The 27,372-nt window shown below is 36.3% G+C and overlaps 1 protein-coding gene and 1 long non-coding RNA gene across 2 annotated transcripts in view; one reads left to right on the top strand and one right to left on the bottom strand.

The window, feature by feature from the left end:
- The window catches only part of LOC127856855 (serine/threonine-protein kinase 10-like), a 94,613-nt gene that overhangs the window by 48,671 nt on the left and 18,570 nt on the right, over nucleotides 1-27,372 (top strand). Inside the window, exons 12-16 of the mRNA XM_052393009.1 lie at nucleotides 16,035-16,158; nucleotides 22,560-22,688; nucleotides 23,678-23,821; nucleotides 25,806-25,935; nucleotides 26,362-26,486. Of these exons, the coding sequence (XP_052248969.1) occupies nucleotides 16,035-16,158; nucleotides 22,560-22,688; nucleotides 23,678-23,821; nucleotides 25,806-25,935; nucleotides 26,362-26,486 (652 nt within the window). The remainder of the gene's footprint in view (nucleotides 1-16,034; nucleotides 16,159-22,559; nucleotides 22,689-23,677; nucleotides 23,822-25,805; nucleotides 25,936-26,361; nucleotides 26,487-27,372) is intronic.
- Nucleotides 1,318-3,287, bottom strand: LOC127856906 (uncharacterized). The gene is made up of 3 exons (XR_008038230.1): nucleotides 2,963-3,287; nucleotides 2,293-2,403; nucleotides 1,318-1,675 (listed from the first exon to the last, which is right to left on the bottom strand). It is a non-coding gene; the product is annotated as an uncharacterized LOC127856906 (long non-coding RNA).

Here is a 27,372-nt window from a genome sequence, read left to right as displayed (position 1 = left end):
CAAACACATTAATTCATGCCCTGGACAAACCAAACATGAAATAGTTTGCAAAATAAGCAGTAAATAGTGTAATTTGAATCGAATCGAAAATAATCGAATCGGACCATTTGGTATTAAAATCGAATCAAATCGAATGATGTGTGAATCGTTACAGCTCTAATGAGAACCTAGGTTCTCATGAAAACCTAGGTTCTCATTTGAAAACTTGGGTTCTTGAAGCCATGTGCAATCTTCAAGCAAGAACCTAGGTTCTCATGAGAACCTAGGTGTTCAAATGAGAACCTAGATTTTCATGAGAACCTAGGTTCTCATTTGAAAACCTAGGTTCCCATGAGAACCTAGGTTCTCATTCTGAGAACCTAGGTTCTCATGAGAAACCTAGTTAATTGCGGTTCGCCGCATAATCCCAAGAAACTAGGTTTCTCATGAGAACCTCCCGGGTGTACTTTGTCCAGGGTTTTCCATGGAAATCCATGGAAAATATGAGGCTGGAGTATTCGGACTAAGTTTCCAGCCTTTTCCAGCGTCAATATTTTAAAAAAAAGGGTGGAAAATTGTCCATGGTATGTGGAAATGCCCTGGAATAGTTTCCATGGTTTTCCAGGCTCCCTGGAATAATTACCATGGAACAATTTCCAGGGTTTTCCAGCCAGCATGGAATAAATACCGTCCGAATACTCCATGTAATCTGGAAAACCATGGATTTTTTTCCAGGGTTTTCCAGATTACATGGAGTATTCGGACGGTATTTTTTCCATGCTGGCTGGAAAACCCTGGAAAATGTTCCAGGGTTTTTCCTTGTTTAATATTCCATGGATGCCTGGTATAACATGGAAAATTGTCCAGCGTTTACCATGGTCACTGAATAGAAAAAGAAATTTCTGGTCTAAAAACAATATTCATGTATTAAATGAATACAATACTCACAGCTTAAATAAATCATAATTTAAGGTTAGATTAAAACAAAACAAAAAATCAACATAATGCCTTAGTTTCTTCGATGTATTATTTTGTTCACAATTCATCAAAATATAACATCAGATTACAAATTGTGTTACATTTATTTAACAAATTATTCAGATCAAACAAGTGTTGTTTAATACATGCTTACAAAGCCTCTATGTCCATTATCATAAATCAGGCCCTTACATAACAGAACAGGCGCTACTTTAAAAGTTAAAAAGTATAATGCAACCTTCACAACATGTATTCAAAGTAACAAAATACAAGCAAGTCAAGTAATATACAGTAACAATTCACGTACCCTGTACAAACGATATACAAGAAACAAAATGAAAAATTTAAGTTATTTTAGCTAATTCATGTTTGTCACAATATATGTAGCTGCCCATGAGCACAAGGATACTATTTTTCTCAGCTACTTTCACTTAAATGCAATTTAGGTGCTCAATTTCATTAAAATACTTTTATATAATTTTATTGTTCAAAGAAATTCAGAACATAATGCATGTACATGTATTACTTTCCAAGTGACAGTTTAAAATATAATTGCAAGTCTAAAACTTGTGTAGGCAGCTTAGTAAATTATAAGTACCCAGGTGGGATAAAATTACAGTTTTTAAAAACTTTTTTGTTAATTAGCTGGGCTTCAGTAGGTTGTGGATCTTTTATAGAACTTGTACTGCTGTTATACTGTACGGCTCCTGCATGATCTCTGAAAGAAAAACAAAGCAAACAATATTACAAGAAAGTCATAAGTTTTTTACATTCATCTGTAAAAGTAAATGTGCAGCAATCATATGATTGAATATCTATACTTCAATGCTCATTCATATTTTAATCTATTTTAGATATTTCATATCACTGCTCAATTCGGTACATGTGGCTTTTTTGTATTTGAGCGAACATTTACGATCCTAAGTAGTTAGCAATTATTTCTTTTCCATTTACTGAAATTTATTCTCTTAAAGTTTGCAAGCGGGCTTTAATCTACTTGCAAACAGGCAACCACACAGGAAAACTGAGACTTTCAAGTGAATAAATTGGTGATTTAACTTATATTTTTATATGACTCTCTTTTATTTTGAAATTTATATTGTTAAATGCCCCAAAACGGGGTACACTAGCATGTATCTGGAAACTCAAACATACATGTATATAGGAATTTTATATTCAGATATTGCTATATGAAAGTTATGCTAATTTGCTAATTCATATAAAAATAACCTGTAATTGAAACTAGACCAAAATATTGGATACCAAAAAGACAAAATACTTTCAGGTGGTTAACACTAAATTACTTATATGAGCCCGGGGCATAACAATATTTACCATGAATTTGTGGCCATGTTAGTCCTCTTAGTAAATGCGCCAAAAGAGCCGCTTTGCTGTCTTGGGTTATTTCCCTGCCAAACTCTGCAGTATCTTTCATCAACTGGTCAGCTACAGTTAAAGCACATAATGAAAATGTATATATAGAAAATAATTCAAGTATTGTTTTAAATCTTTAGTAAAATGGTCTTTAAATAATAACTTACAATGAAGTTAATACATCACAAAGCAAAGCATAACAAAATTTGTAGGTATGATTAGTACAAATTTATTATTGCTATAATTAGAATGATGTGTAATTCTATTGGTATGAAAATGCACAGTGAAACCTAAAAAACAATGCTATTGGTTTAATTAATTTATTTATAAACATTAACAGCATTAATGAGCATTGAGTTCTCATCATGCACAGCACATAACTCCCTTAGCCTCAGTTCCCTAGCCATGCATTATAAACTTCCGATACTACATTCAAGCTTATTAAAATCTCCACATAGGACTTCCTTTATCAAGCTGCAAACTGCACTTAGTGAAAATGTGTGTGACAGCTGCTTTTAAACTTCTATATTTGCCATACTTTTACCTAAAATGTCACATAAAAAAGGTCTACAATGATGACATAAGAAGAATAAATTTAAAGGAATATTTAGAAATAATGAAAAGCACAAACCTTCAGTTGTTGTTCTATTCCTAGACAGACTTCTGAAACACTTGTATGCATCACTTTTTAACAACATTTCATGTCACTTTCCAAATGATATCCATACATTATTATTTTAAGAAATTCTTGTTAATGGAAAAACTCATTAACTCTACTGTTTGTGAACATTACATTAACTTCATTTTAACAACAAGTTTAACCTGCATATTTTACAATACGCCTGCTCCAGAATTTCAATCTAACAGGTAAACTTTCTGTATTTGAACTCAGCCAATCAGAAAAGGCTGTGATATTTTATAACCAATAGATTAGCAGCAGACATATCTGACTCACACACAGGTTTATCAGATCATGCAGATAGTTTGTTAATTGCAAACCTGGACTGTAGTTAAATATTGAGTGTGTATACACCTTGAACAGGGTTAAGGCATTTAAACTTGTAGACATTGCTTTGAAAGTTACTACTATTACTTCTACTACTAGTACTACTACTACTACTACTACTACTTCTGCAAAACTACTACTACTATTACAACAGCCACAACAACAACAACTACTACTACTACTACTACTACTACTACTACTACTACTACTACTACTACTACTACTACTACTACTACTACTTCTACTACTACTGCTACTTCTAATTATACTACTACTACTACTACTACTACTACTACTTCTACTACTACTACTATTACTTCTACTAAAACTGCTGCTACTACTGCTACTACTACTACTACTGCTTCAACTACTACTACTGCTTCAACTACTACTACTACTACTGCTACTGCTGCTGCTGCTACTACTCCTGCTGCTGCTGCTGCTACTACTACTACTGCTGCTGCTGCTGCTACTACTACAACTCCTGCTGCAGTGACTACTACTACTACTACTGCTGCTGCTGCTGCTGCTGCTGCTGTTACTACTACTACTACTACTACCACCACTACTACTACTACTACTACTACTACTACTACTACTACTACTACTACTACTACTACTACTACACTACTACTACTACTACTACTAGTACTTCAACTACTATTGCTACTACTACTGCTACTACTACCTACTGATGCTGCTGCTACTGCTACTACTGCTGCTGCTGCTACTTCTACTACTACTACTTCTACTACTACTACTTCTACTACTACTACTGCTGCTGCTGCTAATGCTACTTCCTTAACTACTACTACTACTGCTGCTACTAGTATTGTTATTATTATTTATTCTACTATTGCTACCATTACTGCTACTATTCCTGTAAATGCTAAAACAACAACACAATAATAACTGCTACTACTGCTACTGTCACTTTAATTTGCACCAATAGTATAATTATCAGTAGTTTAACTGCTTGTACAACTTATACAACAACCACTTTTACTTCTACTCCTACAACATATTCTACTGCCAGCCTCAGCATTACTACTTCTACCACTACTACTACTACTATAACTACTACAATTTCTGCCCAAACTATGCACATTGTTTTATGTTTTATTCATATGTTGTGTAAATTGTTGAACTCTGATTTACTTTGAATAAAATGTGTTGCATTTTTATAAGTTATTTTCTCCTCTTATAAAGTCTAAGTTTTTTCCAGGGTCAGCTGAAAATTTTAGAGTCTTTTCCATGCTTAAAAAATTCTATGTTCCACTTTCCATGCTATCTGGAAATATTTTCCATGGTTATCCAGCCTAAATCCAGCGTTTTCCATTCCTTTTCCATGCTTTTCCATCCAAGGCTGGAAAATGCTTGGGAAAAAAGTCCACGTTTCATGGACATTTCTAGAACAAAACCCAGGAAAACCCTGGAAACTGTTTCAAATTCCAGGGATTTCCATGGAATTCCATGTTATACCATGGATTTCCAGCCTAAGTTCCATGATTACCCTGGACAATGTACACCCGGGCTAGGTTCTCAGAATGAGAACCTAGGTTCTCGCTTGAAAATTGCACATGGCTTCAAGAACCCAAGTTTTCAAATGAGAACCTAGGTTTTCATGAGAACCTAGGTTTTCATGAGAACCTAGGTTCTCATTTGAAAACCTAGGTTCTCATTCTGAGAACCTAGGTTCTCATGAGAAACCTAGTTTCTTGGGATTATGCGTTGAACGGCTTGCCATAATAGTGGCCTTAAAGTGGCCTAACCCTATGTTTGAACTTGGAACAAATCAGTTTCATGACTTTAACTGCTCACATTTTGAAATAGATATTGGGTTTGGATAAATGTCAGTGGATATTTAATTTGAATGCAAGGCAAACATAATAAGGGGAAAACTTTCCTATTTTATGTATTTCTTTGTTTAAAAGCGGTCTCCTCTGAACAAAAATCAGATGGAAAGAGTTGTCCCTAAAAGCCTTATCTGGGAAGATACTTTACAAACATGCATGGAGAGTTTTCACAGAAGGAGCTCGATTAGTTAAGAGTTGACGTTAGTCATCAGAATTAGCAAAGATACTGATAAAAACAAAAAATACTGATAAAAAAGATACTGATGGCATTTGTCATGTATATTTTCTGCTTTCGGTAGTGGGCTACAGTAAGACTTAAAAAGATCACAAGTTATGCCACAAGCAGTATTTTAAAACTTTGAACAAAGGTCTTATCTGATGTGACCAGTACAATCAAAAGCTTCATGCTGTATACTGATCTTTTTTAACCCTTTGCATGCTGGGAAATTTGTTGTCTGCTAAAATTTTGTCTGCTGAATTTCTAAAATTAGCATTTTCTTTAAAAAAAATCAAAGAATACTATAAGAATAGCAAACAGTTTGGATCCTGATGAGACGCCATGTTCTGTGGCGTCTCATCTGGATCCAAACCGTTTGCAAAGGCCTTCAAAATTAAAATTCGGTTCCAGCACTGAAAGAGTTAACGTTCACTGTATGCATGCCTGTGCTTTTTATTGACACATGAATGCTGAAGTCATTAACAAGGTTTTGTGATGTTTTATGTCTAGAAAAACACATCCCACACATTGGTCATAAAAGTGTTAATGCAAATCACATGTTTGAAATTGATTCATTGATCAACGCCTTTGCAGTTGCAAATTCTTGTTTTGATGTGGAACATGGTATAACATTACTCCCTTCGAAACATGATACAAAAGTGAATTGCAGAAGTTACACTAGTCACTTAAATTTGACAAATACACTGGTCACTTAATTTGACAAATATACTGGTCATTTTAATTTGACAAATACACTGGTCACTAAAATTTGACAAATACACTGGTCATTTTAATTTCTTGACAAAAGTGTGCATTATAAAGACGCAGCAAAATAACTTATTATAAAGGTAAACAAGGATTCTCCAAGTTTGGTTGGGAAAACCTTATTTTCCTCAACTATTTTATTGACACCATCGTCATGATACCAAACTTTTAATAAGAAGTGTACACCTGTCAAAATCCATATTGAGGCAACTAAATAACATAACTTTATAGTAATGAAATATGAAGATGATTTTTTATACAAAATAAGACAGACAACGGTTATGAATTCTGCTTCTCACTGACCTGTCCAGGACTGTATGTACCAACAAACTCTTAGAATAAAATTAAAGAATATTATTAAACTGAAATATTCTATTAGTTTAATATAGTTTAAAGTATAGTTATACCCCAATTACCATTGGTAATGTGGGTTATATATTAGTCACTTTGTTGGTCGGTCTGTCCCAAAAATTTTATTTGATCTTCACCAAACTTGGTCAGAAGTAAATGATGTCTTGGTCAAGTTTGAATATGAGTCATGCCGGGTCAAAAACTAGGTCACAGGTTCACTTAGTGCGTTTTAAACCAAAAGTTTGTCCGGACCATAACTTTGTCATTTATTGTTAAATATTATTTAAAATGAGTTGGAATTAAATACATCTTAATACACCTAAATACACAGTTAATCATTTAGTACATTTTTATGTCCCCCACCACTAATAGTGTTTATATCATGAACCAAGACAATCAGTAAGCAATACATATTTGTATCATGAACCAAGACAATCAGTCAGCAATACATATTTGTATCATGAACCAAGACAATCAGTCAGCAATGCATGTGTGTATCATGAACCAAGACAATCAGTCAGCAATACATATTTGTATCATGAACCAAGACAATCAGTCAGCAATACATATTTGTATCATGAACCAAGACAGTCAGTTAGCAATACATATTTGTATCATAAACCAAGACAATCAGTCAGCAATACATATTTGTATCATGAACCAAGACGATCAGTAAGCAATACATATTTGTATCATGAACCAAGACAATCAGTAAGCAATACATATTTGTATCATGAACCAAGACAATCAGTTAGCAATACATGTTTGTATCATGAACCAAGACAATCAGTAAGCAATACATATTTGTATCATGAACCAAGACAATCAGTCAGCAATACATATTTGTATCATGAACCAAGACAATCAGTCAGCAATACATATTTGTATCATGAACCAAGACAATCAATAAGCAATACATATTTGTATCATGAACCAAGACAATCAGTCAGCAATACATATTTGTATCATGAACCAAGACAATCAGTCAGCAATACATGTTTGTATCATGAACCAAGACAATCAGTTAGCAATACATATTTTCTTTTTGTATCATGAACCAAAACAATCAGTTAGCAATACATATTTGTATCATGAACCAAGACAATCAGTCAGCAATAATTATTTGTATCATGAACCAAGACAATCAGTCAGCAATAATTATTTGTATCATGAACCAATACAATCAGTCGGCAAAAATTATTTGTATCAGTCAGCAAGCACTTACACTAATGATCCTTGCCTCTAATCTAGATCAAACCTTGCTTTAGCAGGCATTCAAAGGTCATTGTAATGCCATACAATGTATATGTAGAGAAATATTGATTGCAGTTACTGGATGGATAGCTATGGTTACTGTGAAAATCATTAAATGTTTAAAGTCTTGGTTCTGTATGCTTCTTATTGTTGTTACTGTCATCCTCTCTTAAGAAACATGTTCCTCATTAAAAATGAACAGAGTTTAAAATAATGGCTTGGAATGGTTTAAATAATATGACTGTATTATCTCAATCTCTTACAACAATTAAGGAAGCTGATCATTGTACAGGTTTTTTCCTGAAGAAAAAGACATTGGTACTTATTCATTTTAACAAATCATTTTCTGGAAATAAGGCTCCATTTTGTGACATTTTATTAATGATTTCCTTAAATTATTCAAGTTCTCAGAAATACGTATAATTTCTTAGCAGACTTGTATTTAATCATCCTGGTATTTTATGGTTTAAATAATTTATTCAAATTTTTACCGTTCTATAAAATAAAAAGATGTTTACCCATATTGTCTGTGTACATTGTCTAGTTGCCAAGCTAATCAGTAATGTTTTTCACGCTAATTGGATTAAAGTTTGTTTACTTTCAACAGGCACTCTTCATCAGATAGTTAATTATCTTGTCTTCCTGAGTTGTGACGGGTGACACAAGAACAAAATGTTATCACTCACTTAATAATGAATGTTTTTGTCATAGCTCCTTTTTTAATTGAGGCAACGTTTACAATGATGATGATGATGGTAGAAATTACAAGCAGAGAGGTACTATTTATAGTGGACTAGTGGTACATACTACAAACTCTGTAAACAATTTGTCATCTTAATACATAAACAATAAGTGTCTCCCAACTAAAACGTACAAATTAGTACAATTTATGCAAATTATTGAATGTTTGTCTTTTATGTGAATATTTGATTGAATGAAATTGTGATCATTTGAGTATTGGTTTAATTTTGATGTTTTATGCCATCCCTAAACTAAATGCATATTTAAGGAAAAAAATAATTAATAGGCATAAAACACAAATAATTTGCTGGCCATGTTCTTGATCTAGAACACTTCATCAACTTGTCCATGTTCTGGACTGTGTACACTGTCAATATATTATGTTGATATTTCTGTCTGATATTAGTTCACAGTTCTCATGGAAAGTATATGAGCTATTTGAGTAGAGTAATGGCTGGGAAACAGGGTTAAATGCTTATGATTAAAGTGTCGTCCCAGATTAGCCTGTCCGATCAGCATAGGCTAACAAGGGACGACACTGTCAGCTTTTATGGTTTTCGTTTAAAGGTAGTCCTTTCTTAGTGGAAATCCATTTTAGGTGGAACATATCATTTCTGATTAGCCTGTGGAGATGGAATAGGCTAATTTGGTTCTTCACTTTAAGCACATGCATTTAATCTTATTTTGTCAGAGGGCAGCTCATTTTTAGATGGATCAAGATTGTGAGAAAATAGGAAGCTGATTGCTCTGTAAGTAACACAATTAATCAATTAATGTTTCACTGTTATTTAGTCTAATTGTTTTTTATAAAACATTACAAGCTGCAGTAACATGAATGTGCTGTCTTCCTCATGGCAAATGACTCACTGATATCGCTTAACAAACACTTTCAAACACTTTCATTCAGCTGCTTGTTCTCATGCAGTGTGGTTTGCTATTGGTTTTACATGCTGGGCATGACTTGAAGCTGGGACATCGGTCACTGCACTGGCTGTTCTGAGATAGCCAGGACTGGTGATGGTGGGGTCAATATTGTGCAATATTTACCAGATTAGGCTCTATGCATGAGGGTTTGGTGATGCTTCAATTCAGGTCGCTTAGTGCTGGAAAATCAGCTGAACCACAATAGTTAATCCATGTATTGTGCTGAAGGAATATATTATGAGTGAATAAATACCATGGATAGTAGGGATAAACATGTTTGTGGTGCTGGGGAAAAGAGGGGATAAATGTTGGGGGGAACCAGGTCAGAAGTTTTACATTAAGTATGTAATTCATATTGTGATATATGTGAAATAATAAGCATGTGAAATAAAGTTGGATAAAAAAACGTGAACAACATGACTGTATGAAATATGGAATAAAATAGAAGTGATATTTTTTAAATAATCGGATAATTATTTTATAAGGATAAGAAATGTCACAACTTTTATGCTTCAATAATAATTATTATTTTGATATGCAGAGTTACATGAATATTAAGCAAAGCTATTTCATTTGTAAATGTACTATTTACAGAATGCTAAAATTATCCTGAAGTATGGCATGTTATAAATATTGTTCTTCTGAATTCCAAGTAGTGACTGACTGTACCTGAAGGTGTATTTGCTAGGGGAGATTGAAAAAAGTCATGATTAATGAAATATTATAATCCGGATATACATTATACCAAGTTGTGATTGCTAGTGCCTGACGCGCTGTGTGCCAGGGGAGGCATGTACAAGCTGTATGGGTACTCGGGGGGCAGTCTCCGGTCGGACTGTTCCGGTCTGCTGGACCTTCACTCGTCCTTGCCTCGCTATGAGAGCGCCATGTACTCCTTGGGCGAGGCGTTCTGTGAGACAGGGGAGAGCATGGACGAAGCATCCAACTCGCACTGTAGCGAGGCTTCGGGCAGCGCAAACAGCGAGGCGGCGTCAGGTGGCGCTATGAGTATCACCTCCAGTCTCAGCAGTCTGAGTCTGTACCCTTACTCGAGCCTGCGCAGACGGCATTCGTTTGCGTCGTCCAACATGTTGGGCAGTCAGCGATGCCTGCACATAGGCAAGGAGTTAAGCCTGTACAGCCTGTGTGACGCTGTGGGACATGACATGTGGCGCGACAATCCCGAGCAGGACCGATTTAATACCTTTTCAGTGTCCGAGACTGACCTCACGCATGTGATTAGTTACTTGGAGAGTCAGATAGAATCTCATGGTAGTCACACGGAGGCGGAGTGGGAGATCAAGCCATCGGACAATCTCATGATTGGTCTGCGGACTGACCTTGAATCAAGCACTGCTATTCCTTCCAAGGTCACGTTTGTGCTGGATACTTACTGCCATATCTATATGTATAGGTATGTGGTTGTGGGAGAGAGTGTGTCCTGGCAATTGATAAATTCCAGAGGCATCTTTGTGCACATGTTTTAGCCTTGCTTTGGGAAAACAAGGTTAAATCAAGTGTTTAAAGTGTCGACCCAGCACAGGCTAATCTGTGACAATACTTTAAGCACATGGATTAAGCCCTGTTTTCCCAGAGCAAGGCTTAATTATTTTCACCAAGAAGTTCAAGGTTATAAAGAGGCATAAGCCTATAAGCCCTTCGCCCTTAAAATGTGCATTTGGTTTTCTGAGATTACTCTCTATGCAGTCTACAAGAGAGCTACATGCAAATGTATGCACTGAAAGAACAACATTTAATGTTGCGACTGTGGTCAAAATATTAAGTTTGTAATCCTTAAGTTACTGTATAGTTTTTATGTTTGTGAACAATATGTTGAATGCTCTGGTGATACAAGACATTATCCTGCCACATATTTGCCCATAAAACCTGGATCTTTATCTCACAATATTTATGTTGTTGTTATTGTACATCTAATTATGAAGACATCAACAGAGCTAAGTCACTTCTGCAGGGTGTAGCCAGTGCCAAGTGGTAATCACTGCCAGCAATTAAGCACACATTCAATACTAACCAATCTCTTATCTGGGGTCTTATGGGCTGAAATATCTTGCCCAATTGTTTCCTGTAAGACGCCCAATTGTTTTCTGTAGCATGCTTTGATGTCTACTTGGTAAGACTTCAGTAAACTCAGCCAGTTTGGAACTAATGGCCATAGGTCTTGTAAAAGTGCTTCAATGGCTGATTTCTGGGGAGAAATCACTTGAGCTGTGCTCTGGGAAAATGGGGCTAAATGCATGTGCATAAAGTATTGTTCCAGTTAGCCTGTGCAGTCTCTTTAAAAAGAATGTATTCTAGGCGGACTACACACACTGCGCAGGCTAATCTGGGACAACACTTTATATACATGTTTTTAGCCCGGTTTTCTGAGAAAGTGGTTCAATTGCTTTATTGACTGATTTCTTCCACAAATTGCTTTCCAGTCTTCGGAAATGACTCAAGTGCCATGTTTTGGCAATTGCCAGTCACTTCAAAAAGGCTGAGTGTTTCTGTCACAATAAATGTGCCAATCCATTAATCAATTAGTGCTAGGAAGACCCATTTGGTGCTGGTTACATTTGCATTGCTTGAAATATTCATTGCAAAAACTTACACTATAAACATTGGAGGCATGAAAATGCGGTAAAAATTAATGTGAAATGCTTGTAATACCCGATTATCCTTTAAAAATGTAAAATGAAAGACACACTCTGTTATATTGATTACCCAGGAAATTGTATATATATATATTATGTAACTGAACATAAATTAATGACATATTTATTGAAAAGAACAACAGCATCTCAATATTGTGATTTAAAAATATTTAACACATTCCATATTTATGTGATGATTGTATCCAGGGATTTTAATGAATTCACCCTTCGTTATTAAACCGCATCATCAAATTATCAGTATTAAAATATTGTAATTTTCTGCTACATACTCAGGAAATTTGAATTGCACCTTCAACCTTTAATGAATTGGTTTGAAGATTATTAGCAGTATTTTGTCGTCTAAAATAAATCAATTGGGGTGACTAACCATTGTGCTTGAGAAGTCAATTTACATTTAAATTGCTATGAAATCCTCGAACATTTGTAATCGATATTTCTTCATCTTGGTAAGATCTCTTAGGACTTGCAGCATGCAGTATGCGATTGACGTCATGTGTCATGCAATATCCCGGGTCACAGACAGACGTATTGCATAGTTGGGCTAAACATTAGATAAAATGTGTGAATAATCAACATATCAGTATTGCCACCTTTACCTTACCTTCAACCTATTTCAATCTTGGTCTTTGATTCTTGAAAATGAGCCTGGTCTAGGTACACAGGCTGAATGCATGAGCATAAAGTGTTGTCCAAGATTAGCCTCTGCAGTCCACACAGGATAATCAGGTTCAACACTTTCCGCCTACACTGGATTATCGCTAGGAAGACACTGACTTTTAGCCTCTGCAGTCCACACAGGCTAATCAGGTTCAACACTTTCCGCCTACACTGGATTATCGCTAGGAAGACACTGACTTTTAGCCTCTGCAGTCCACACAGGCTAATCAGGGTCAACACTTTCCGCCTACACTGGATTATCGCTAGGAAGACACTGACTTTTAGCCTCTGCAGTCCACACAGGCTAATCAGGTTCAACACTTTCCCCCTACACTGGATTATCGCTAGGAAGACACTGACTTTTAGCCTCTGCAGTCCACACAGGCTAATCAGGTTCAACACTTTCCGCCTACACTGGATTATCGCTAGGAAGACACTGACTTTTAGCCTCTGCAGTCCACACAGGCTAATCAGGTTCAACACTTTCTGCCTACACTGGATTATCGCTAGGAAGACACTGACTTTTAGCCTCTGCAGTCCACACAGGCTAATCAGGTTCAACACTTTCTGCCTACACTGGATTATCGCTAGGAAGACACTGACTTTTAGCCTCTGCAGTCCACACAGGATAATCAGGGTCAACACTTTCCCCCTACACTGGATTATCGCTAGGAAGACACTGACTTTTAGCCTCTGCAGTCCACACAGGATAATCAGGGTCAACACTTTCTGCCTACACTGGATTATCGCTAGGAAGACACTGACTTTTAGCCTCTGCAGTCCACACAGGCTAATCAGGGTCAACACTTTCCGCCTACACTGGATTATCGCTAGGAAGACACTGACTTTTAACAAAAAATATCATTTGAGTGAAAAGTTTCGTCCCTGATTTGCGTATAAGGACTATACTGCCTAATCTAGGACACTATGCAAATGCATTAAGCCCAGTTTTCACAGAGTGATGCTCATATGTTGCATACACCACATACAACTTCAGGCAAATTTATAAGTGTTGTTTTCATATTTATGCTCATTAAACTAGTTATTTGAGTCGAACTAAAAATAAATTAATAGCATGTTTTATATTGTATAATCTAGAAATTTGAAATAGAAAATCTGTGATATTTACTGAAGCCTTTTGCAAATTGCCAGTGGCCAGAATAAGACCTATTTGTAAACATTATGGTACAAATTGATGATAATTTGTAAGCCTAACAAACCTTTCAGACATAGTTCACAGAAGCAATATAGGAACCGCATATCTTGGCAAGGCCTTAAAGTTGTGTTATTGTAAAGGATGAGATGGTGTAATGTACCTGGAATGTATACAAAACATGATCCAGCTGATAGGTTGTCCGTGGCTTTGGTTGTTCATTTTTTTGTTTTGAAGTTTTTTTTGTCTAAGGTATTGAATGTCCAAAGTTATGATTGTTAAATGTGGGCTGTCTGCAAGTTTTTGTTGTCTAAGTTTTGGTTGTCCAAGGTTTTCGTTGTCTTTGGTGTTTGCTATCTTCATGTTTTGGTTGTCTCAGTTTTGGTTGTCTTTGGTGTTGGCTGTCTTCAGGTTTTGGTTGTCTTAGTTTTGGTTCTTCATGGTTTTGGTTGTCTTCAGGTTTTGGTTGTCTATGTTTTGGTTCTCAAAAGGTTTTTGCTGTCTTTGGTGTTGGCTGTCTTCAGGTTTTGGTTGTCTAAGCTTTGGTGGTCCATGGTATTGGTTGCCTTTGGTGTTGACTTTCTTCAGGTTTTGGTTGTCTTAAGTTTTGGTTGTCCATGGTATTGGTTGTCTTTGCTGTTGGTTGTCTTCAGGTTTTGGTTGTCCATGGTTTTGGTTGTCCATGGTTTTGGTTGTCTTTGGTGTTGGCTGTCTTCAGGTTTTGGTTGTCTAAGTTTTGGTTGTCCATGGTATTGGTTTTCTTTGGTGTTGACTGTCTTCAGGTTTTGGTTGTCTTAAGTTTTGGTTGTCCATGGTATTGGTTGTCTTTGGTGTTGCCTGTCTTCAGGTTTTGGTTGTCTAAGTTTTGGTTGTCCATGGTTTTGGTTGTCTTTGGTGTTGGCTGTCTTCAGGTTTTCGTTGTATAAGTTTTGGTTGTTCATGGTTTTGGTTGTCTTTGGTGTTGGCTGTCTTCAGGTTTTGGTTGTCTAAGCTTTGGCTCTCCATGGTTTTGGTTGTCTTTGGTGTTGGCTGTCTTCAGGTTTTGGTTGTCTAAGTTTTGATTCTCCAAAGTTTTGGTTGTCTTCTGTGTTGGCTGTCTTCAGGTTTTGCTTGTCTGACTTTTGGTTCTCCAAGGTTTTGGTTGTCTTTGGTGTTTAGTGTTGAAGTCTTTGTTGTGTTAAGTTTTGGTATCCCAATGTTTTGGTCGTCTATGGTTTTTGTTGTGCAAAGTTTTATTTGTCTAAGTGTTTGGTTCTCCAAGGTTTTGGATTTTCAGGGTCTTTGTTGTCTAAGGTTTGAGTGTTTTAATTTTATAAAAACATTCACATGTTTGTCATGTTGTGGAACTTCAGCAACATTTATTTTACAATCAATTGTTGTGCACATTTTATGTAAATGGATCTATACTTTGGTCGTGCTCTTTGGAAAGTGGGTGTACCTATTAAAGTGTCATCTCAGATAAGCCTGTGCAGTCCACACAGACTAATCAGGGACGACACTTTCAGCTTTTATGATATTTTTCATTTAAAGAATGTCTTTTCTGAGCAAATGTCCAGTTTAGGCCGAAAGTGTCATCCCTGATTAGCCTTTGCGGACTGCATAGACTAACCTTGGCTGATGAGGCACATGCATTAAAACCCCTTTTCACACAGCATGGTCAATTTGGTTTGTCACTACTCATGGTATTATTCAAATGTGTAGCATTTTATCAGATGCTGAGTATTGTATGTTTAAGGTACTTTGGGGTTTATCCATGCAGGCATTGGCATTTGAAGCTGCAGAAAATGAAATCTGATCATACTGCTTCTGTGGTGTGCACTTTCATTTTGCTGCAGGCACATTTGACACAGATTTCTGACTGCTTAGTGTGAATGTCATGTTATTTGTTTGGGCAGGGTTATTGGGGGTTGTCTGTGTACACAAACATGTCATATTGTCATAGCTGATAATCCATTAATGCGGAAAGTGTCTTCCCTGGTAAGCCTGTACACACTGCACAGGCTAATCTGGGACAACACTTCGTGAACATTCTTAAGGCCCCGTTTTGCGAGACTCATTTCTTGCCTAGAAGAAAGGTCACGCATGTATGTGATTTGTGCTGCAGGAAGGCGGACCTTCGTGAGCTGAAACTTCTGCAGAAGAATGAGAACAAGCAGTACCAGGATCTCATCTACAAGACGCAGATGGCCAGAGAGATGCAAGATAAAAAGTTTGAGGCCGACATGCAGGTACAAAATTCTTGTATAGCTTGACATTTTCTAGGCTAAGTGCGAATCTGGATCACTTTCATTCAAATCAAAGTCCCGAAATCAAATCTTAGAAATATCTTGTAACTACTCTAGAAAAACATTTGGTTGATCTCGATACAATTTGGTTAGAAGGTTTATCATGACATTTTCTATGCTGATTTGAATGTGGGTCACCTTTATCCAAAATCTAGGTAAAATCTGTATAAGGTTAAAAAAGCGTGTTACCACTTTATAGGCCTTATTTATGACTCAATCTTGATGAAACATGGTCTCCATGTTTATCTTGACATTTAATAAACTAGGCGTAGTTTTAATCTGGGTCATGTGGGTCTACAAACTACGTTACCAGGTGAAATCTTAAGAAAGATCACTCTTTGGGCAACATTTATGTCTCAATCTGAATAAAACTTGATCAAAATGTTTCACTGGACAATATCTAGGCCAAGTTGGAATCAGGTTCAGATTGTATCAACACTAGGTAACTTGGTCAAAACTTGTGACCACTCTAGGGCTAATTTATGACGGAATACAGCTGTATGTTCAAACTTGATCAGAATGTTTGTCCTGACAATACGTAGGCCATATTTGAATCTGAGGCAAGTGTTTTCAAATACTAGATTACTAGCAATTGTTGTCCATGAACTAATGTAGTAGGGTTTTGGAGAGCTTCGGGAAATCGGGATGTCCCGAGTTCAATCCCCGTTGTGGTCGGGATTTGTGGCTGGGTTACACTAAGGTAAGCGCTTAATGGACAACATGGCTCTCTTGGTTGTTTGTTTTGATTGTTTGAAAATGTTTTGTTTCAATTATTATGTCCCCCACCACTATAGTGGGGGACATATTGTTTTTGCCCTGTCTGTTGGTTTGTGTGTTTGTTTGCGTCAAACTTTAACATTTGCCATAACTTTTGCAATTTTGAAGATAGCAACTTGATATTTGGTGGAGCTGCACACTTTTAGTGGTGAAAGGTCAAAGTCAAGGTCATCCTTCAAGGCCAAAGGTCAAATATATAGCTTCAAAGTGGCGCAGTAGGGGACATAGTGTTTCTGACAAACACATTTCTTGTTATACTTAAAGGTTAACCACAATTTGTAGTTTTGAACAAATTACAAAACCTATAAGCGTATTTAATTTTGAATATTGTTTTCAGGAATACAAGTTTAGTATTGGTTTCTGATAGTATTAAACATTTTTATAGTGGGGGACATAAATTGTTTTTGCCCTGTCTGTTGGTTGGTGTGTTTGTTTGCTCCAACTTTAACATTTGCAATAACTTTTGCAATATTGAAGATAGCAACTTCATATTTGGCATGCATGTGTATCGCATGGAGCTGCACATTTTGAGTGATGAAAGGTCAAGGTCATCCTTCAAGGTCAAAGGTCAAATATATGGGTCAAAATTGCTCATTTAATGTACACTTGCAATATTGAAGATTGCAACTTGATATTTAGCATGCATGTGTATCTCATGGAGCTGCACATTTTGAGTGGGAAAAATGTCATGGTCAAGGTCATCCTTCAAGGTCGAAGGTCAAATATATGGGGACATAGTGTTTCACAAACACATCACTTGTTTTTAAGTACCTCTAAAATCAATTTCTTCATTGTACTCAGTGTAGATATCTTCAATATCATGGCTGGATTTCTCTTGTTGCTAAGCAGTCATTGATTGATCCCCAATACGGCTACCTTTTCATGGATAATGAGTACATTAATGACTTAGGTGAAAGTAAGCTAGATTCAGGAAAAAAGCAAGGGTCTGGAAAAAATGGACTTTTTGCTTGTGTCATTTCTCAGAGGCATGTGCAATCTGCACTGGCTTACCAGGATGGTACTTTCCGCTGTTATTAAATGTTTTATTGAAAAAGAAATCTCTACTTAACTAAACAAAAATCCTGTTTAGGAGGAAAGTATCGTTCCTGATTAGCCTGTGCAGACTGCACAGGCTACATTGGGACAACACTTTACTCACATGCATCAAGCCCAGAACACAGCTCAAATTATCTGATGCAGGGCTGGCTTGCAAGTTTGTTTGAAAAAAAATTGAACGCAAAGGCTAGCAGTAGATTTGGAATCAACAAAAATAATATGATATTTTAAAAAGAAAATTCAGTGGTTTGAGATTTGAAATAGGAAACAAATACATGAAAATGAAAGTTATTATAAGTTGATTTTTTTAAATAAAAGAAAACCACTAAACATTTATTAATTTAGTGAAATTAAGAAAACCACTAAACATTTATTAATTTAGTGAAATTAGTGGCTCATTTTCCTGTACAGTGTCAGTGATCCAGAACTCAGGAAATAAGCAAGTGCAAGAGAATGAATTTTAGCTGCATTTCATGCTTTGAGCGCCAAATATGTGTGGTATATGCATTCTTTTTGTATATAATATTAGTGCCCCTTGGAAATGAATGAGCAATATGGTTTGCATTATTGCATCTATAGATAACCTCTCCAGACATAACAGCAGTATTCTGATCTAAACAGAAAATGCAAAAATGTTTATATTATTCATGTGCCTCTCTCTGAGAAATGCTGCTTAATGCATGTGGGTAAATTGTTGTTCCTGATTAGTCTGTGCAGTCTGCACAGTCTTATCAGTAGTGCTGCAACAATACGCCAAAAACAGTATTGCAATATATTGTCAGTACAAAAATCCGTATTGCAATATATTGTCAGTACAAAAATCCGTATTGCAATATATTGCAATTTATTGCTAACTTGTACCAGAATTATAACTCGCCAGCTAATCACCCAAACCAACTTAATTACATGAACATAACCTTTTCGTCTGCCATTTAGAGAACTATTATAAAGGCTGACAAGAAGAATAATAACCGGAAAGAGGATTGTGGATGTTTAAAAGCCGGTCCTGTAACTCATCAGAATGCTGTTACTTAAAATTTGTTTTGATAATTATTACTTCTGTTTATAATAACATCAATTTACATTTTGATTATGTAATTAATTGTGTTGTTATTTTTTGTATTTCCATAAGCTTCATCTTAAATTTAACAGTATGACATGCAAAAGCAGATCTTGCGGACTCCCATGTAACAACTGTACTCCATATAATAAACTTTTTAGAATGCTAATTTTATGCAACAATTTATTTTAACTCAACAGTAAACACCGATATGTTTTGTTTACCTTGATATCATTATTTTTGATGGCTTTTCTGGACGAAATGTGGATGATTTTTTGTAGAATTTTCATACCGGTATGATAAAAATCGTATCGCAATTCAATATGCGGATTGCAATATATACCAATATACCGGTATATTGTTGCAGCACTACTAATCAGGGATGACATTTAACTATGTTATTGGATTTTCCGTGTATTAAAGGAGGTCTCTTCTGAATGAATCTCAAGTCTAGGTAGTATAGGAAGTTATTTCTCTGATTAGACTCAGCAGGCTTCATAAACTAATCTGGGGTGACACTTTATGCATTAAGCCCTATTTTTGAAGAGGGTGTCTCATGTATATATTGTGTCTTACATAACATACTGGAGTCTATTTGTGTTTTATTGTCTTTGCTAAGACCTTCATAGGAAAACACTATTGAAAGTGATAACTGTAAGCTAAAATCAATTGTTGTCAGAAAAATGGACACTCTAGATTAGCAGCTATGAATATTTTATGGCTGGCTTTACCTTCAGCTTTCACATGGTTAAGCATTCTCCAGAAATATCGTAGAACTAGAAAATAGGAGGTGTGGCTGAAAATAGAAAGTGGGAGAGTGGAGTGGGGGGATGGGACGCAAATAGAAAGGGAAGGGGTTGGGTGGAAATCAGCTAGAAAGCAGGTTATTTAACAAGTATACCAGGTGCTTGGAATAATCAATAAATGTGCTTCGTTCTTGGAAAACTGGGCTTAAAGTGTCATCCCACATTAGCCCATGCAAAATCAGGGATGACACTTAGCTTTTATGGAATTTGTCGTTAGAAGGAAGTCTCTTTTATTTTCTAAACGAATATATATATATATATTATATTATAATTATTATATTATTATAATATATTATCCAGGCCGAAAGTGTCGTCCCTGATTATCCAGGCCGAAAGTGTCGTCCCTGATTATCCAGGCCGAAAGTGTTGTCCCTGATTATCCAGGCCGAAAGTGTTGTCCCTGATTATCCAGGCCGAAAGTGTCGTCCCTGATTATCCAGGCCGAAAGTGTCGTCCCTGATTATCCAGGCCGAAAGTGTCGTCTCTGATTATCCAGGCCGAAAGTGTTGTCCCTGATTATCCAGGCCGAAAGTGTTGTCCCTGATTATCCTGGCCGAAAGTGTTGTCCCTGATTATCCAGGCCCAAAGTGTTGTCCCTGATTATCCGATGGGAAGGGCACAGGTTAATCAGAGACAACACTTAATACAAATGTACTCAGCCCAATTTTCTTAGAACAAGGCAAAATATCACACGCCGAAAGTTGTGATTTTTTACCCATAATATAAGTATTTCAGTTTGTTATTACCACTGTCACTTTATGTTACTTTGATTATCCTGCATATGGTTATTTAAGAACTTAATTAATAACTTTTACCTTTACGTCTTAATTTGTTTTGACCTGTTTTCTTTCCCTGGGGTGTATAAATTCTAAGATTCTACAATGAACACCTGGCATAACTTTGCTGTGCCTGTTAAAGTTCATCAAAAAGGCGACAAAGGAAAACATCCGTCCCCTTAAATAATTAATTAGCCTTTTAAATTCCTCTTCCATTACATTTTCCAGTATATTCTGACCTTTTTGATTCACAGACTATTCCTGTGTGATACAAAGCCCAGTTACCATGACTGCTTTACACTGCAACTCAATTATATCCTGGTTTGTTAAATTGCAATGTTCAATATATCACGAGTTGGTTGTGGACCACAATTTTGGTCCAGATTTTTTGCGCCTTCATTATACATCACGCTTGTGAAGTGCGACAAATAATAACCCCACTTGCCCTGCATCAAAGATTTAACAGTGTTACGTCATTGCTCTTGCCATCTTTGACAACATTTTCAATTGAATTTGCTTTTAACTGACATGATTCTTGGTAATTGTATCATCCAATCAGATACGATAGTTGTCTCCACTGCTCTGCAAATTTTTTATTCAGCAGTTAAATTTTAAATCCCACGCTTTTCCTGAGGAAGTATGACATGATGATGTATATGAAGTGTAATATTTATTTGTGGCTTGAGTTTGTTAACTTTACATAAATAATAAAACCTAGAAATGCTGTTTGTATTACAAATTTTATAATACGCATTTGAAAATTCTGACATTGAATTATACTTTCAGTTTCTGTTATACCAATATATAACATATGGATATAAACAATTATGCTATAAGGTTAGGTTAATAATGTGTTTTGACATTGCCAAACTATGCTAATGTATACATCTACATGCATGAATAACTTGACAAGTTATATTGTATATATTTCGCCATCGCCATCAGTGGAACCTGCAAAATAACAGAGTTTCAGTGTATTCTGACCCTGTCAAATCATTGACTATTCCTTTGTAAATCAAAGCCCGGTTAAGAAATTTTAAATTAGACTAAACCTGTGTGTTTCAGAACCCGGTTAAGAACTAAGATAACAGACTATACCTGTGTGTTTAAGAGTCTGGTTAAGAACTAAGATAACAGACTATACCTGTGTGTTTCAGAGTCTGGTTAAGAACTAAGATAACATACTATACTTATGTGTTTTAAAGCCTGGTTAAGAATTATGATCACAGACTATACCTGTGTGTTTCAGAGCCTGGTTAAGAACTAAGATAACAGATTTTACCTGTGTGTTTCAGAGCTTGGTTAAGAATTATGAACATAGACTATACCTGTGTGTTTCAGAGCCATGTTTAGAAATATGATCAACTATACCTGTGTGTTTCAGACCTGGTTAAGAACTTTGCTCAATTATACTTCTGTGTTTCAGACCTGATTAAAAACTATGATCAACTATACCTGTGTTTTTCAGGACCTTTTTTAAGAACTATGATCACAGACTATACCTGTATTTTTCAGAGCCTTGTTAAGAACTATGATCAACTACAATGTATACCTGTGTGTTTCAGAGCCTTTTTAAGAACTATGATCACCGACTATACATGTGTGTTTCAGAGGTTGGTTTCGAAATATGATCAACTTTACCTGTGTGTTTCAGAGCCAGGTAAAGAACTATGATCAATTATACCTGTGTGTTTCAAAGTCTGGTTAAGAATTATGATCAACTATACCTTTGTGTTTCAGAGCCTGGTTAAGAACTATGATCAGCTATACCTTTGTGTTTCAGAGCCTGGTTAAGAACTATGATCAACTTTTCCTTTGTGTTTCAGAGCCTGGTTAAGAACTATGATCAACTATACCTTTGTGTTTCAGAGCCTGGTTAAGAACTATGATCAGGACATGGAGACTCTTACCAAACAGCAGAAGCAGCAGGTGGAGAAGGCCGAGGCCAGCCAGGCTGGGGACCTCAAACAGTCGGCAAAACGCATCAAGATGGACCAGGTACTGTCAGCAGAGGGACATGAGGGGGGAGATAGAGGGAAGTGGGGGAGTGTGAGGGCTAAGGTTTGAGGTGAGGGTATCTTGATGGTTTGTCAGAAAGATACACCTCAGAGGAATGGGAGGTCGGAGTTAAAGGACTAAGGTTATTAGTAAGGGCATGCTCATGGGGTTGTATGAAGAACAAAAGTTAGCATCCATTTTCTTTTGTTCACATTTCTTAAATCAAAGTGTATGTCAATAAGTGCCCCATTAGTAGTGTTGAATGATCTGTTGTAAATGTATATCGATTAACAATGACTTATTATTAAAATGTGTATATATAGTTGATAAAGTTAATAGCTTATGAAGCCAATTTGATTCTGTCATTCCTCTCTCAGTAACCCAGTGGGGCTATGCAGGCCCTTATTGTCCCCTACCGGTGAAACCAGAGGGGACTTATGGTTTACGCTCTGTGTGTCCGTGAGTCTGTCACACTTTTCTGGATCCGCGATAACTTTACAAGTTCTTAATATTTTTTTCATAAAACTTAAAACATGGACAGATGGCAATATGGAGATTATGCATGTCATTTCATTTTGTTCCTACGTCAAGGCTTCGTGTTGCTATGGCAACAAATAGACTAGAAATATTGCTGGAAATGGTGGATCCTGCGATAACTTAAAAAGTTCTTCATATTTTTTCATGTAATTCGAAACATGGATAGATGGCAATATGAAGATTATGCATGTCATTTCATTTTGTTCCTACGCCAAGAATTCTGGTTGCTATGGCAACAAATAGACTCGAAATTTTGCTGAAAATGGTGGAGTTTCACCGGTAGGGGACCATATTGCTTGACAATAGTCTTGTTTATTTCGTGTAATGTTTAATGAGGGAATAATCATAAACAATATGGTTCTAGACATCTTCTGTAAGCATATTCAAAATTAGTGATGCACAAGTTGTGGAACGTAATTCTTAGTGCTGCAGGGTTCTTCTTTGTGTTAAAGGAGCGGGATTACAAAACGTTCAAGGATAAGCAGAAGGAAGACAGGAAGTTGATGCAGCGTGAGTTTGATATGCTGGCCAAGACAGAGAAGAAAGAAGAAGTCCGCAAACGCAAGGAGCACAAGGAGATACAGCTTATGGAGGAGGTTAGACAGTCACAACTTTTAGTTAATCTATCATCCAGCACTGTTAGTTAACTAAACAAAAACTCTTAAATACTTTTGTAAATAAAATGTTAAAAACATGATTATTCTCAATTTTAATATAAACAGAACATAAATTTCTCAATTAAAGTAAAAACAATTCAATTTTACCCATTTCAAAGAAACACTGCCCCATACTTAAAATGATAAAAAAATGAAAGAAAAGGGGTGGTTATGGAAGAAGGGGCTCACAAGGAGAAGCAGGATATAAATGCTCTCTGGGTTAGTAAGCAGTGGGAAAGGAGGGACTGAGGAGAAGTACATGTGACATGGGGCTAATAAGGATATATATGAGATGCTCAGAGAGGAGGTAAGCTGAAAGGTGGGGGGGGGGGGTGTCAAGAGGGGGGGGGGGAATTACAGGTTATAGGTAGGGATGTCTTAAAAGTAGCAGCAGGAGATACAGCTCATAAGCTGAGAGGTGACTCTGTCATGTGAGGCATGTTACAGGTTTGAAAGCAGAGTGTGGGAGCAAGTTGATGGTAGTCAAACTTGTTGACGCTCTCAAATAGTAAGCTACTTTTTATATTGGTAATATTTGGAGCGTACAACTGGGGAAGAATTAAAACAATGGTGGAAAGTTTTCCTTCTTTGTCTATATTGTTGCGCAAGGATTTTGTGCGCAACATTTAAGCCCCGATATCAGACACTTAATATCAACGGATTGCAATAATATTTAAATACCTGTGTAGATAATTTATTTCTCGATAATGTTCCGTAAAAATTATGTAATGACACTTTGAATTTTGCACGCCTGAGCAATTTCAATCCACTCTTCAAATTTTCAATATCACTCGATTCGCTCGCTGTGTAGATATAAATCGATAACACAGCCTCGATGTAATGCATGTGGAAGAATAAACGGCGTAAAATACAGTTTGCGTTCGTCTGTTGTGGTGCAGAGCGTTATATAGTAAACCGATGTTATTATACTTTTCTGGATTAATTAAGCATGTTTTTTTTTCTAAAGTGACAATTAGAAATTTCTGAAATAAATAACATCTTTTCTTTTTATACAGTACATAAATAATAGTGATACAGATCCTACAGTATACCGTCCTATGTAACGTAGAATGTAAGTACATAAACAACACATACAAAGGTGCGAAAAAGATATGCATAAAAAGTTGCTGAAACTTAAAAGAGTGAATAGAAACTGCACCATATCTGTTTTGAACATATGCTTATTAAATCGACAAAGATGAGCATACTAGATCTACTTAGGTAAAAGGTTGTGTTAAAAGCTCATGTTAAATAAAATTACGCGTACATGTTACACCGTAATGCCTTCTTCTGATTGGTTCATATTAAATCAGTTTCATGTCATGGCGACAGGTCAGTGATTGTTTTGCGATTTAAGCAGAAGTTTAACTGAAGAATTTATGCCTTTTCTGACTTCAATTCGAAGATATTTGAGATGAAAATGGACTTTTGAACTAAAACATTATGAGTTGGTAATGTTATTTTGCAATTTTATGCAAATTTATTAAAATTTAAACTTTCTGGTGTCCACCACATAAATGACTTCCCCGATAAGACGTTCCAAAGAATTAATCCCATATAAAAAGTTTCTCTAAATTGTTTGTGCGTCTTATAAATAAGACTAAGGTAGATGGCTGGGGGGACACACAAGGAGAAGAAGGGAATACAGTTTTAGAGGGGAGTAAGCTTTGGGGGAGCTCAGGTGGTATACATGTGGCAGGGAGAATGCAGGGATGATAGGGGGGGGGGGGGGCAGCCAGGGAATCACAAAAGGAGCAGGAAGGGGAACAGTTCAAGGATAAGGTAAACTGTAGTGGTACTTGGGAGGGAATACATTTTACGGGGGGATTGCAGGGGTGACACTACTTTATTATCAATTGAAGCAATTAATATGTTTGCAGTGTTATTGCTATAAACACACCTGACTGAGTGCTTGTAATTTCAGGACCGAGAGTTCCAGGCGTCCCAGCAGGAGCGTATGGACAAACAGATGAAGCAGCTAACTGAGGCCCACAAACAGAAGATTGCCATGCTGGAGAGTCAGTTCCTGCAGCAGAAACAACAGCTACTCAGAGGTAGGGACGAAACTTTCCTCTTTTATGGAATTTTTAATTTAAAGGAAGTTCTTCTAAACGGAAATCCACTCTAGGAAGAAATTGTTGTCCTTGATTAGCTTATCAGGGATGACACTTTCCACTTTTATTGTATTTTTCATTCAAGTGAGTCTCTTTTTAGCCAATTGATTGGGATAGTTGTGTTCCTGAACAGACTGGCTAATCTGAGATGACACTCCGCTCTTGCATTAAGCCCTGTTTGCCCATAGCAATGCTTATTTGTTAATCAGCATTATATGTGAAATTTTGAAAGTTGAAAGTATATCATTTTTGTTCTGACTACTGATTGCTCCCATATTTCAGCACGTGAGGCTCATATCTCCCTGTTATTTCTGCTATTTCAGCATGTAAGCTTCATATCTCCCTGTTATTCCTTGCCTATTTCAGCACGTGAGGCTGCCATCTGGGAGATGGAGAAGCAGCAGCTACATGAGAAACACCAGCTGGCCAAGAGCCAACTCAAGGACATGTTCTTCCTCAAGAGACACCAGATGCTCACACGACATCAGAAGGTATTACCGTAATTACTCTATGTTTTCGGACACTCTTAAGTTTTCAGACACCCCTTTTTTTAGCAAAAATAATTATTTTTCGTGACTCTTAATTTTCGGACACACGAGTTTTTGTCCATAATAAATGTCTTTAAGTTTTTGGACAGTATATTTTACTGCGCTATTTTACCAAATTTTGGTCCTGTTTTCGATATCTAATGACACTTTGATCATGGGGTTTAACAACCAGATGAACATCATAAAACATGGCAGGTGCATGCCTGAGGGCAACGGACCAATACATTTGCGTTATTGGGTAAATAACCTTGTAAACCGGTATTAAACAATGGTTTCGCCTGATAGCGTAAGCGTTATGACAATTACCAGGGGTAGTGCCAGTTCAATTATCTACCGCAATGGTACTACCACTTCTTAGTAAAATAACTGTGACAAATACTAAACGCTTCAAAGTGTGATGCACCCTATTGCAAGTTTTACGAACAATGGAAGGTGTTAGACAACAACTATCGGAAATGAACAAACAAAGAATTCATAGTTTGCTTTTTTATTGCGTTAATTACAGGTTTCGGTACATAACATACTCATCTTTGAACTCGTTGGTCAAAGTACAACCTTGTAGTAACTTTCTGTCAAATAAATTAAGCATTTAAAATTATTTAAAATGCAGTGCAAACATATATAACTGTAATTTATAGTATACAGCATGGTATTTTACAAGCGCGTGCTATTACCGGTAGTCATTGATACAATTGACGCTATTTTCGGACACTTTCGACTCTTAAGTTTTCGGACACCTGTATTTTGTGAATATTTTTCGTATCTAAGTTTTCGGACACAAAAAAATTAATTATTTTTAAGTGTCCGAAAACATAGAGTAATTACGGTA

Source organism: Dreissena polymorpha, chromosome 14, assembly GCF_020536995.1.
Source record: "Dreissena polymorpha isolate Duluth1 chromosome 14, UMN_Dpol_1.0, whole genome shotgun sequence".
Lineage (NCBI taxonomy): Eukaryota > Metazoa > Mollusca > Bivalvia > Myida > Dreissenidae > Dreissena > Dreissena polymorpha.
This window is presented reverse-complemented; position numbering and strand designations above follow the sequence as displayed.